The sequence below is a fragment of the Hemitrygon akajei genome, chromosome 4, assembly GCF_048418815.1.
Source record: "Hemitrygon akajei chromosome 4, sHemAka1.3, whole genome shotgun sequence".
NCBI lineage: Eukaryota > Metazoa > Chordata > Chondrichthyes > Myliobatiformes > Dasyatidae > Hemitrygon > Hemitrygon akajei.
The window spans coordinates 102,864,063-102,878,434 of NC_133127.1; the positions used below are offsets into that span (position 1 = coordinate 102,864,063).

Consider the following 14,372-nt stretch of genomic DNA (forward strand, 5'->3'; position numbering starts at 1 on the left):
ATTTGCTTATGATGTGTACTTCCCTGAATTCATATATGGAGGAGGCAAATAAAAACTGGAAATAACGTCATATTGTGAACAAACCATTTATTTGTGAGTTAATATATACAGAAAAAAACTTCTGCTTACCCATTCCAGTACCAGCTGAAGCGATTTCATAGGAGAAGAGTTCTAGGGCTTTCTTCTCCATGTGATGAACTGCCAACCAAATAACAGCTTCTCGAGGACTCTGTACAAGCAAACCATGGAAGGTTATCAATAATGAGCACTTCTCTATAAATGTAGTAGCTATCCTTTTGATTGTCATGATACACTGAAGAAAAAAATATACTCTATTTTGTGACTGCTTTCAAAGCACCTCTGGTAAATTGCAATACATAACATTTTTACCAAATTTTACTCATTGCAGTCATACGTCATTGGAAATGTAAATGCAAGAAACAATATTTTGAAAGCTGGAAATAGTTCAGCTAAACTTAATACCAACAGCATAAAAGGTATTTATAAAGGGAAATTGTGAAAAATGTGCTGCAATTTGGGGAAGAGATTTAAATTATGAAATTACCTGTTACATGGATAGCTGTACACTTAAATACATCAAAAACTATGAAGAACTAAAGGGTTGAATAGACTGGGGTTGCTATACACCTTATTAGCTGTCAACATTCAACTCTAGGAGTACATGGAATCACAATGTGTAACAGGTTGTAATGCACTGACATTAATATACTCTGCATGTGATGCTTATGCTTATCACTCATAGCTCTTATTTCTGAATTTATGATTCTGATTAATAAAGCAATTCCACTTACATAAGTTCTCCTTGCAGTTTGATCTCCATAGGTTTCTTCAGATCCCAGAATCTGTACATTCACCGATTTGAAGTCAACTAGTCCAACTTCCTTGAACATACGTCGCACTCTTAGTAAATCAACAAAATGGACTGAAAGGCTTGTTTAAAATTATAAAGATCAACCAAATTATATTAATTATAGATTACTGTTTCATATTTAAAATGAACAGCCATAGGGTAGTTCATTTTAAAGGTAATTTTAGCACTGTACTGAATGCACTAATGACCATTTCTTGGCTCCTTCATATCACTGAGTCCCAGAAAACTGTTTTCATAATATATTGTGTACAGTTCTGGTCACCGAATTATAAGAAAGATGTCAACAAAATAGAGAGAGTACAGAGAAGATTTACTAGAATGTTACCTGGGTTTCAGCACCTAAGTTAGAAGGAAAGTTTGAACAAGTTAGTTCTTTATTCTTTAGAGCGTAGAAGGTTGAGGGGGGACTTGATAGAGGTATTTAAAATTATGAGGGGGATAGATAGAGTTGACGTGGATAGGCTTTTTCCATTGAGAGTGGGGGAGATTCAAACAAGAGGACATGAGGTGAGACTTAGGGGGCAAAAGTTTAAAGGTAACATGAGGGGGAATTTCTTTACTCAGAGAGTGGTAGCTGTGTGGAATGAGCTTCCAGTAGAAGTGGTACAGGCAGGTCCGGTATTGTCATTTAAAGTAAAATTGGATAGGTATATGGACAGGAAAGGAATGGAGGGTTATGGGCTGAGTGCGGGTCAGTGCCCATCCCCCACATGATACATCTGTTGTTGGCCCCCAACCAACACATACTCCACTCTCCCCTCCAACCCCTCTTCATAGCCCCCCACCCTGGTCTCGTGACTACACCCTTCCCACACCTGAAACCACCACGGTGGGCTTCACAGCTGAACAGGTGAGAAGACAGCTGAAACGGCTCCACCCAAGCAAGGCTGCAGGCCCGGATGGTGTCAGCCCCAGGGTGCTCAAAGCCTGTGCCCCCCAGCTATGTGGAGTATTTCACCATGTCTTCAACCTGAGCCTGAGTCTCCAGAGGGTCCCTGTGCTGTGGAAGACGTCCTGCCTCATTCCTGTACCGAAGACACCGCGCCCCAGTGGCTCCAATGACTACAGACCGGTGGCATTGACCTCCCACATCATGAAGACCCTGGAGAGACTTGTTCTAGAGCAGCTCCTGCCAATGGTTAGGCCACACCTAGACCCCCTCCAGTTTGCCTATCAGCCCCGACTAGGAGTTGAGGATGCCATCGTCTACCTGCTGAATCATGTCTATGCCCACCTGGACAACCCAGCAAGCACTGTGAGGGTCATGTTTTTTGACTTCTCTAGTGTGTTCAACACCATCCGCCCTGCTCTGCTGGGTGAGAAGCTGACAGTGATGCAGGTGGATGCTTCCCTGATGTCATGGATTATTGATTACCTGACTGGCAGACCTTAGTACGTGCACTTGCAACACTGTGTGTCAGACAGAGTGGTCAGCAGCACTGGGGCTCCACAGGGGACTGTCCTGTCTTCCTTTCTCTTCACCATCTGCACCTTGGACTTCAACTACAACACAGAGTCTTGCTATCTTCAGAAGTTTTCTGATGACTCTGCCATAGTTGGATGCATCAGCAAGGGAGATGAGGCTGAGTACAGGGCTACGGTGGGAAACTTTTTTACACGGTGCGAGCAGAATCATCTGCAGCTTAATGTGAAAAAGACTAAGGAGCTGGTGGTGGACCTGAGGAGGGCTAAGGTACCGGTGACCCCTGTTTCCATCCAAGGGGTCAGTGTGGACATGGTGGAGGATTACAAATACCTGGGATACGAATTGACAATAAACTGGACTGGTCAAAGAACACTGAGGCTGTCTACAAGAAGGGGCAGAGTTGTCTCTATTTCCTGAGGAGACTGAGGTCCTTTAACATCTGCCGAACGATGCTGAGGATGTTCTACGAGTCTGTGGTGGCCAGTGCTATCATGTTTGCTGTTGTGTGCTGGGGCAGCAGGCTTAGGGTAGCAGACACCAGCAGAATCAACAAACTCATTTATAAGGCCAGTGATGTTGTGGGGGTGGAACTGGACTCTCTGACGGTGGTGTCTGAAAAGAGGATGCTGTCCAAGTTGCATGCCATCTTGGACAATGACTCCCATCCACTCCATAATGTACTGGTTAGGCACAGGAGTACATTCAGCCAGAGACTCATTCCACCAAGATGTAACACTGAGTGGCATAGGAAGTCACTCCTACCGGTGGCCATCAAACTTTACAACTCCTCCCTCGGAGTGTCAGACACCCTGAGCCAATAGGCTGGTCCTGGACTTATTTCCACTTGGCATGATTAACTTATTATTATTTAATTATTTCTGGTTTTATGTTGCTGTATTTCTTCACTATTCTTGGTGCGGCTGTAATGAAACCCAATTTCCCTCGGGATCAATAAAGTATGCCTGTCTGTCTGATTAGGTGAGAGTAAGCGTTTGGCATGGAATAGAAGGGCCGAGATGGCCTTTTTCCGTGCTGTAATTGTTATATGGTTATATAATGACATTAAGTATCTTTTATCCTTCAAATAGCCACCTCTTTCAAATCTCATACTACAGACTCTCTGATTGCCTCCAGTATTTCTCCAATCTCTCAAGACTCTAATACTCAGTGCTGGTTCGATTTTTCCCCTTCCTACCCCAAAGCCAAATATATATCTCTATTGGTACACCACTTACAACTCATACCACAAAGATTGTCCAATAATCAACATGATCCACCATGCAAACCCTTTCTCTTCCTATTTCTTCCTTGCTTCTTCACCCCTCCCTTCCCCTATTCTTCTTTCTTGCATCCCTGCCCTCTCCCTTTCGAGTCCCATTTTCACCCTGCCTCTCCCCCTCCCTTTGATGAGGCTTCTAGCACTGAATCTGGTCATGTGTGGCACAATTTCCTTTCTTTGTTCTACTTTCCTTTGCTAACCTCTGAGACTGGTTAGCCTCTGGCACTACAGAGATACATTGGTGCCCCATGACCGAAACAATCAGCAGCCTTACAAACACAAGGAAATCTGCAGATGCTGGAAATTCAAGCAACACACACAGAATGCTGGTGGAACACAGCAGGCCAGGCAGCATCTATAAGGAGAATATAAGGAGACCCTGACGAAGGATCTTGGCCTGATACGTCGACAGTGCTTCTCCTTATAGATACTGCCTGGCCTGCTGTGTTCCACCAGCGTTTTGTATGAGCAGCCTTACAAGTTGCTTTACAATATCAAGGCAGCAACGTCCATTGATTTAAAAACAGGAATAGATAGTGTAAAGTTCAAAATTCAAAATAAATTTACTGCCAGAGTACATATATGTCACGATATACAACCCAGAAATTCATTTTCTTGTAGGCATACACTAAACATTCAAGAAATACATTAGAATCAATGAAAGACCACACCCAACAGGACAGACGGACAAACAACCAAATTGCAAAAGAAAACAAATTGTTCAAGTGCAAAAGCAAAAAAAAGTAAGCAATAAATATCAAGAACATGAGACGAAGAGTCCATGAACGTGAGTCCATAGGTTGTGGGAATAGTTCAGTGATGGGGTAAAAGTGGAGTTGAGTGAAGTTATCTCCTCTGGTTCAAGGGCCTGATGAAGGCTAGTAACTGTTCCTGAACCTGGTTTTGTGAAACCTGAGGCTTCTGTACCTGCTTCCTGATGGCAACAGTGAGAAGAGAGCACGGCCTGGGTGGTGGGGTCCTTGATGGATGCTGCTTTCCTATGGTAGCGCTGCTTGTAGATGTGCTGCAGGGGTGGGAAGGACTTTACCCGTGACGGACTGGACCATATCCACTACTTTTTGTAGGATTTTCCATTCATGAGCATTGGTGTTTCCAAACTAGGCTGTGATGCAACCAGTCAATATACTCTCCACTACACATCTACATAAGTTTGTCAAAGTTTTAGATGTCATGTAGAATCTTCGTAAATTCCTAAGGAAATACAGGTGTTACTGTGCTTTCTTCATAATTGCAAGAAAGGTCTTCCAAAATGATAACAATGAGGTATTTAAAGTTGCTGAACCTCTCCACCTCTGATCCCTTGATGAACAGTGGCACATGGAGCTCTGGCTCCCGGCTCTCATTGATTTTGCTGACATTGAGGTAGGAGGTTGTTGTTGTGACCAGATTTTCAATCTCCTCCCTGGTATGCCAATTCATTGCCACCTTTGATTTAGCATACGACTGTAGTGTCATCAGCAAACTTGAATATGGCATTGCAGCTGTACTAAGCCTCACAGTCATGAGTATAAAGCAAACAGAATGGGGTGCTGAAGTTGTAGAAATATTGCCAATCCAAACCAACTGGGATCTGCAAGTGAGGAAATTGAGGATCCAATTGCACAAGGAGCTACTGAAGCCAAGGTCTTGAAGCTTATTGATTAGTTTTGAGGGAATGATAGTATTGAATGCTGAGCTGTAGTCGAAGAAGAACATCCTGATGTATGCATCTTCACTGTCCAGATGTTCTAAGGTTGAGTGAACAGCCAATGAGATAGCACCTGCTGTTGATCTATTGTGATGGTTGGCAAACTGGAGTGGATGGAAGTTGCTTGTCAGGCAGGACTTGATATGTTTCAATCTCTCAAAGCATTCAACACAGTGAATGTAAGTGCTACTGGATGATAATCAATGAGGCAGATTAGCATGTTCTTCTTAGGGATCAGTATAACTGAAGCCTACATGAAGCAAGTAGGTAGCTCAGCCTGTCAACGCAAGAGTTTAAAGATCTCAGTGCACACTCCAGCCTGTTGTTAGCACAGATCTTTACTACTTGGCCAGATACCCTGGCTGGGCTGGATGCTTTTCATGCATTCACCTTCCTGAAGGCTGCTCGCATGTCAGCCTCAGAGATCGAAATCACAGGATTATTGGGGCCTGTGGGATTTTGTGATGGTTCCTCCATGTTTAGCCAGTCAAAGCCAGCATAGAAGGCATAGAGTTCATTCGGGAGTGAAGCATTGTGACACCTACATTGCTCGGCTTCACTTTGTAAGGGGTAAGTACCATTCAAGCCCTGCCACAGAAGTCGAGCATCCTTCAGTGATTCAAGTTGGATCAGAAATTGGCACTTTGCACATGAGAGGGTTTTCTGGAGGCCGTATCTGAACCTCTTCATTGCCAGACCTGAATAGCACTGATGTGGCCCTTAGCAGATTGTGGATCTCATGGTTCATCCAGGGCTTCTGATTGAGGAAGACTGAATAATTTTGTGGGGGCACACAAATCAGCAGTCTGATCCATCAAGAAGCTGTTGGATTTTACTGACATATCTGGTGTGTCCAGAATGAGCCATTTCTCCGTGAAACACAAAACGTAGCAATTTCTTATTTCCTTCTAATACAGCAATCTTGTCCTAGGTGCTCAATCTTGTTCAGTGACTGTACACGAGCTAAAAAGATGCTGGATAGAGGAAGTTTTATTCCTGTGTTTCAGTCTAGCTTGGAATCTTCCTCTCCTCCCTCTCTTTGGCAATCATCTTCATAGCAATGTACCTCCGTCTGCTTAGAGGTGCCATACCTGCCTGATTGTGAGTTAAGTTCCCCAAGTCCTTCAAAAGCAGGAAATCACTAGTTCGTTAAGATAATTCAAAACTGCATTACTTAAAGGGAAATTACAGGTTGCAGATTGCAGTGATAGCAGTTCAGAAGTATGTTTAGAAGTTTTGTAAGCTGCTTGCAACTTGTCGCCATGGTTCACCAACATTATCTTGTTAGATAAATCTAGCAATAATCGAAACACATGCACTTCAACTGTATTTTCCTGGTTTTAAAATTCTTTTCAGATATTCTTAGTTTTCAGTTACCTTTAAGACCTGCTTACCGTCAGCAAATCTTCACAGCAAAAAGACCAGTAATTAATGACCAAAGTCCTGATATATTTGTGTATTTTTTGCACTTCATTGCTTTTTGTCATCCTTCTCTAAAATATTCTCTAAAAATAGCAGAGCTACAGACTGCTAGCAGAAGCAAACGCATTGCATAGACTAACTTACAATATGGCTTTTTGAAGTATGATTCAGGGGTGAGGGGTGCCAAAGAACAGGAGGGGCAATAGTATAGATGGGCGATGCTGCAGATGGGGTATGAGGGGGTGGAAGAGGAAGAGAGGCATAAAAGGGAGGAATGAAAAGGAAGTGGAAGGGAGTAAGGATGAAAAGGGAGGGATAAAGGGAGGGAGAGAAGGAGTGGAAGAGTTAGGGATAGAGGGAAGGAAAAGAAAAGGTGAGACGCAGAGGAGGATATAGAGAGAAGAGAGGGAGGTAGGAAGCAGAAAGAGAAAGTGAAGAAGAGAGGGAGCCAGTAAGATTAAAGTGAATTTAGCAGACAGGGAAGTCCAAATCAATTCATTCCTCCCAATACACATACCTCTTTAAAATGTTCTCTGCTGTTCGTCTTCCCTTCTTTACAGACTGACATCCTACCACAGGACACACAGCTGTTGTTCGATATCCATCCAAGTACGTAGCACAAACCTATAGAAATATGGAACATAATAGAATGCCAGGAATAAAGTTAAATTCCAAATTTGCAACTTCAAGTCCTCCTATCCCTCCTCCAACTGGTTCCAACAGTCGATCAAATTCAAGTTCAAGTTTAATTGTCTTTCAACCATACACATGAATACAGCCTAAAGAAACTGTGTTCTTCCAGGGCCAAGGTGCAAAACACAGTACATACTGTCACACACTGCACATACAGTCACAAAAAGAGCATTAGCACAAATCCCTCAGTGATATGGCCTTATTAAGATTGATGGTTCATGGATGTTGTCATGGAGCCACATTTCTGTAAGAACAAGTACATAGCAGTTCTCACCTTATGCTGGATTAGCCCAGTCACAGATAAAGGCAAATCAGTTTGTCCCGTGCTCAGACAGCTGCAGCCAAATGCAATCTAGTTTGTCTTCCAGTGCAGAGAAGTACTGAAAGGTGAGCCAGCCTGCAGGCCTAGCAGCCAACCCAGCACAGATTCCAGGGAGCCCACTACACCTCTGTTCTCTCCCACACTCTTCCATTGGGTGGTTTGACAATGGACTTGCAGCATTTCATATTACCAAATAAAAGAATAATGTTTAAGGTACACATCTGCACCATTTGTTGGGCCCTGAGAGGCTGCTGCACCTGTGTGCTGTTATCACTCCTCCCTTTTCTAGTTCCATATATCACTTTCATTACATATCAATTCCAGCATCTGCAGCATCTTGTGTCTCCATTTATAATCTCCCATCTTCTGTCTCTACCTCCACCATTTCCTCACATCACCTGGCTCCATCTGAGCTCCGTTTCTAACCTGTTTCTCCCATCACTCACCTGCTGCTGTCTTTCAATCCAACTTCTCTCCCAACCCCACCTGCTCCATCTGTCCATCATTTCCCTCCTCACCTGGTTCCACCTCTCACCTACCAGCCCCTGCTTTATCCCTCCCTCACATCGCTTTATACTGCTTATCTCCTTCTACACTCTTAGTCTTGATTCAGGATCTTCACATTAAACATCAATCCTTTGCCTTACGGGCCAAGATTCATCCAATGAGTTCCTCCAGCAGTTTGTATTTTGTACACTGATCAACAGAAAAAACTCTTTACAACTGCTCAAGCTCTGTCAGATTGCATGGCGACCATGCGTGAACAACCCTTTTCAAGTGCAGCCACAAATTCTCAAATGAATTGAGGTCTGGACACTAACTTGGCAGTCTAGAACATTAACTTTGTTGTTTTTACGCCATTCCTGCATAGCTTTGACTTTATGCTTGAGGTCATTCTCCTGCTGGAAAACAAATCTTCTCCCAAGTTACAGTTCTCTTGCAGACTGCATCAGGTTTTCCACCAGGATTTCCCTGTATTTTGCTGCATTCATTTTACTCTCTACTTTCACATGCCTTCCAGGGCCTGCTGCTGTGAAACATCCCCATATCATGATGGAGCCATCACCATGCTTCACAGTTAGGATGGTATGTTTTTGATGATGTGTGGTGTTTGGCTTACACCAAACATAGTGTTTAGTCTGATGGACATAAAGCTCAATTTTGGTTTCATCAGACCACAGAACCTTCTTCCAGCTGACTTCAGTCTCCCATATGCTGGAAATGACACTAGGGGATAATGGGGGACAAAGAAATGATGGACGTTTTGCATCAGTCTTCACAGAGGAAGATATGAACAGTATGCTAGAAATTCAAGAGTGTCAGGACCAGAAGTTAGTGTTGTCGATACTTCTAAAGAAAAGGTGCTTGGGAAGCCGAAAGGCTTGAAGGTAGATAGTTCACCTGGGCCAGACAGACCGTAATCCAGGGTTCCGAAAGAAGTACCTGAAGAGATTGTGGAGGCATTAGCAATAATCTTTCAAGAATCATTAGATTCTGGAATGGTTCCAGCAGACTGCAAAATTGCAAATATCACTCCACTCTTTAAGAAAGGAGGGAGGGAAAGGACAGGAAAGTATAGGCCAGTCTTCAATGATTGCCAAGATGTTAGAATCTATTATTAAGGATGAGTTTTTGGAGTACTTGGAGGCACATAATAAAAAGAGGCCAAAGTCAGCAAATTCATTGGAATTCTTTGAGAAAAAAACAGGCAGGATAGACAAAAGAGATGCTCAGTGGATGTTGTTTACTTGAATTTTCAGAAGGCCGTTGACAAAGTGCCTCACATGAGGGTGCTTAACAAGAGCTTATGGTATTAATGGAAATATATTAGCACAGACAGAAGATTAGCTGAATGGCAGGAGGTAAAAAGTGGGAATAAAGGGGCCTTTTCTGGTTGGCTGCTGGTGACTAGTGGTGTTCCACAGGGGTCGATGTTGAGATCGCTACTTTTCACATTATTTGTTAATGATCTGAATGGCACAGTTGATGGCTTTATTGCCAAGTTCACAGATGATACATAGATAGAAAGAGGGCCAGGTAGTGTTCAGGCAGAGCATGGTCATATACTTTTATAGAAGGAATAAAGGCAAAGACTATTTTCTAAATGGGGGAGCAAATTCAGAATTCAGAAGTAGAAAGAGACTTGAGACTCATAGTGCAGGATTCCCTAAATGTTAACTTACAGGTTGAATCCATAGTAAAGGAGGCACATTCAAAATCAGAATTCACTTCCAGGGAGCTAGAATGTAAAAGCCAAGATGTAATGCAGAGGCTTTATAAGGCATCAGTCATGGCATCATAGAAAACTACAACACAGAAACAGGCCCTTAAGTGCACTTAGTCTGTGCCAAACAAATCAAACTGCACCCAGATCATAGCCCTCCATCCATATTCCAATCCAAGCCTCTCAAACATTGAAACTGAAATTGCATCCACCACTTATGCTGGCAGCTTGTTCCACACTCTCACCACTTTCTAAGTGAAGAACATGCCCCTTGTTTACCTTAAACATTTCACCTTTCACCCTTAACCCATGCCCTCTAGTTCTAGTCTCACCCAAACTCAGTGGAAAAAGCCTGCTTGCTATTACCTTATCTACACCACTCATAATTTTGTATACCGCTATCAAATCTCCCCTTAATCTTCTATGTTCTAGGGAATATAGCTCTGACCTCTTCAATCCTTTCTAGTAACTCTAGTCCCGGCAACATCCTTGTAAATTTTCTCTGTACTCTTTGAATCTTACATACATCTTTCCTGTAGGTAGGTGAACAAAAGTGCACACCATACTCCAAACTAGGCCTCACCAACGCCTTACACAACTTTAACAAAATATCCCAACAAGTGTACTCAGTACTTTGATCAATGAAGGCAAATGTGCCAAAAGCTCTTTATGACCCTACCTATCTGTGATACCACTTTCAATGAATTATGGGTCTGCATTCCCAGATCACTTTGCTCTGCCGCACTCATCAGAACCCGACCGTTAACTGTGTAAGACGTACTTTGGTTGGTCCTTCCAAGTGCAACACCTCACACTAGTCTGTCTTAAATTCCATCTGCTATTTTTCAGCCCATTTTTCCAGCTGGTCCCACTGCAAGCATTAATAGTCTTTCTCACTAACCACTACACCCCCAATCTTGGTGTCATCCACAAATTTGCAGATCCAGTTAACCACATTATAATCCAACAATGGACTTAGCACCGATCCCTGTGGTACTCCACTAATCACAGGCCTCCAGTCAGAGAGACAACCATCTACTACCACTCTCTGGCTTCTCCCATAGAGCTAATGTCTAATCCAATTTACTACTTCATCTTGAATGTCAAGTGACTGAACCCCTCTGACCAACCTCCGATGCAGGACCTTGTCAAATGCCTTGCTGAAATCTATGCAGAGATTATCCTTACCCCATCATCAACACCTTACCTTCATCAACATTCCTGGTAACCCCCTCAAAAAACTCTATGAGATTGGTTACACACAACCTACCATGCACAAATCTGTGTTGATTATCCCTCATCAATGCATGCCTAACCAAGTACTCATATATCCAGTCCCTTGGAATACCTTCCAACAACTTTTCCACTACTGATGTCAGGACTACTGGCCTTTAATTTTCTGATTTATTCTAACAGCTTTTCTTAAACAGTGGAACAACAATGGCTCTCTTCCAATCCTCCGGTACCTCACCTATTGGTAAGGATGATTTAAATCAGACAGAGCCCCTGCAATTCTGCACGTGCCCTGTAGGGTCCAAGGGAACACTTTGTCAGGCTCTGGGGATCTATCCACCTTAATTTGGCTCAAGATAGCAAATACCTCCTCCTCTGTAATCTGTATAGGGTCCATGACCTCACTGCAGCTTGGCCTCACTTTTACAGACACTGTCTGTATTCCAGTAAATACAGATGCAAAATATCCATTTACGATATCCCCCATCTCTTCTGGCTCAACACATAGATTACCACTCTGACCTGGCAGAAGACCAATTTTGTCCCTTACAATCCTTTAGCTCTTAAGTTATCTACAGAGGTCCTTAGGAAATTTCCTTCACCTCATCTGCTAGAGCAATCTCATGCCTTTTTTTTAGCCTTCCTGATTTCTTAAGTGTTCTCTTGCATTTCTTATACTCCTCAAGTACCCCATCAGTTCCTACTTGCCTATACCTGCTATGTACCTCCTGTGCAACACACACAAAATGCTGGAGGAACTCAGCAGTCCAGGCAACATCTAAGAAGAGAGTACAGTCGACGTTTCGGGCCAAAACCCTTTGGCAAAATTGGACAAAATGCTAAGGTGTAGATTTAAAAGGTGGGGGGAGGGGAGAGAGAAACACAAGGTGATAGGTGAGACATGAAGGGGAAGGGGATGAAGTAAAGAGCGGGTCTGGATAAGCACGTGGTTGAAGAGTTAAGAGAGCAGCAGGGATCACAGAGGGGGAGCAGTGAGAGAGTTTCATTGAACTCCTGCTGAAGGGAAGATTTAAGCTTCTTTAGGGCAGGCATTCCTGGAAGAGACGTCGCAGTAATCCAATCACAAACAAGAGAAAATCTGTAGATGCTGAAGTCTTTCAGCATTCCTTTCAACATCTAGTCCTTTCAACATTCGGTAGGTTTCAATGAGATCCCCACGCATTCTTCTAAATTCCAGTGAGTACAGGCCCAAAACTGCCAAACGCTCCTCATATGTTAACCCGCATTCCCAGAATCACCCTCGTGAACCTCCTCTGGATTCTCTTCAATGATAACACATCCTTTCTGAAATATGGGCCCAAAACTGTTGACAATACTCCAAGTGCAGCCTGAATAGTGTCTTATAAATGCTCAGCATTACCTCCCTGCTTTTATATCCTATTCCCCTTGAAATAAATGCCAACGTTGCATTTGCCTTCTTTACCAGACACAACCTATAAATTAACGTTCTGGGAGTCTTGCATGATGACTCCTAAATCCCTCTGCACCTCTGATGTTTGAACCTTCTCCCCATATAGATAACAGTCCACACTATTGTTCCTTTTACCAAAATGCATTGTATTCCATCTGCCACTTTCCTGCACATTCTTCCAATTTCTCTAGGTGCAGCTGACAAACAAAGTGAAAAGCAGCGGTCCTTACACTGACCCCTGAAGAACACCATCAGTCACCAGCAGCCAACCAGAAAAAGCCCCTTTTATTCCCACTCACCTGCCGGTCAGCCATTCCTCTATCCATGTCAGTATCTTTCCTGTAAAGCCATAGGATACAATCCTGTTAAGCAGCCTCATGTGTGGCACCTTATCAAACATCTTCTGAAAATATAAGTAAATGACATCCACTGCCTCTCCTTTGTTCACCCTGCCTGTTACTTCCTCAGAGAATTCATAATGATTTATCAGGCAAGATTACCCTTTATAGCAACCATGCTGACTTTGACTTTCATAGAAACACAGAAAACCTACAGTACAATACAGGCCCTTCGGCCCACAAAGTTGTACCAAACATGTCCCTACCTTAGAAATTACTAGGCTTACCCATAGCCCTCTATTTTTCTAAGCTCCATGCACCTATACAAAAGTCTCTTAAAAGACCCTATCATATCCGCTTCCACCACCATTGTCGGCAGCCCATTCCACGTACTCACCACTCTGAGTAAAAAACTCACCCCTGACATCTCCTCTGTACCTACTCCCCAGCACCTTAAACTTGTGTCCTCTTGTGGCAACCATTTCAGCTCTGGGAAAAAGCCTCTAACTATCCACATGATCACATCATCTTATACACCTCTATCAGGTCACCTCTGATCCTCCGTCGCTCCAAGGAGAAAAGGCCAAGTTCACTCAACCTATTCTCATAAGGCATGCTCCCCAATCCAGGCAACATCCTTGTATATTTCCTCTGCACCCTTTCTACGGTTTCAACATCCTTCCTGTAGTGAGGTGACCAGAACTGAGCACAGTACTCCAAGTGGGGTCTGACCAGGGTCCTATATAGCTGCAACATTACCTCTCGGCTCCTAAATTCAATTCCACGATTGATGAAGGCCAATACTTCATTTGCCTTCTTAACCACAGAGTCAACCTGTGCAGCTGCTTTGAGTGTCCTATGGACTCAGACCCCAAGATCCCTCTGATCCTCCACACTGTCAAGAGTCTTACCATTAATAATATATTCTGCCATCATATTTGACCTAACAAAATGAACCACCTCACACTTAGCTGGGTGAATTCCATCTGCCACTTCTCAGCCCAGTTTTGCATCCTATTGATGTCCCGCTGTAACCTCTGACTGTTCTCCACACTATCCACAACATCTCCAACCTTGGTGTCATCAGCAAACTTACTAACACATCCCTCATCCAGGTCATTTATAAAAATCACAAAGAATAAGGGTCCCAGAACAGATCCCTGAGGCATTCCACTGGTGACCAACCTCCATACAGAATATGACCATTCTACAACCACTCTTTGCCTTCTGTGGGCAAGCCAGTTCTGGATGCACAAAGCAATGTCCCCTTGGATCCCATGCCTCCTTACTTTCTCAATAAGCCTTGCATGGGGTACCTTATCAAATGCCTTGCTGAAATCCTTATATACTACATCTACTGCTCTTCCTTCATCAATGTATTTAGTCACGTGCTCAAAAAATTC

At 43.3% G+C, this 14,372-nt stretch overlaps 1 protein-coding gene across 4 annotated transcripts in view; it reads right to left on the minus strand.

Moving 5' to 3' along the window:
* lratb.1 (lecithin retinol acyltransferase b, tandem duplicate 1) overlaps positions 1-14,372 on the minus strand; it is a 234,407-nt gene that overhangs the window by 83,651 nt on the left and 136,384 nt on the right. For all 4 annotated transcript variants that reach the window (XR_012098671.1, XM_073043138.1, XM_073043137.1 and 1 more), the window contains 3 exons: positions 7,245-7,351; positions 813-921; positions 130-229 (listed from right to left, as the gene is read on the minus strand). Coding sequence is in view for 3 of the 4 variants with exons in the window: in XM_073043138.1 (XP_072899239.1) it covers positions 130-229; positions 813-921; positions 7,245-7,351 (316 nt within the window). In the remaining variant the exon portion in view is untranslated. The remainder of the gene's footprint in view (positions 1-129; positions 230-812; positions 922-7,244; positions 7,352-14,372) is intronic.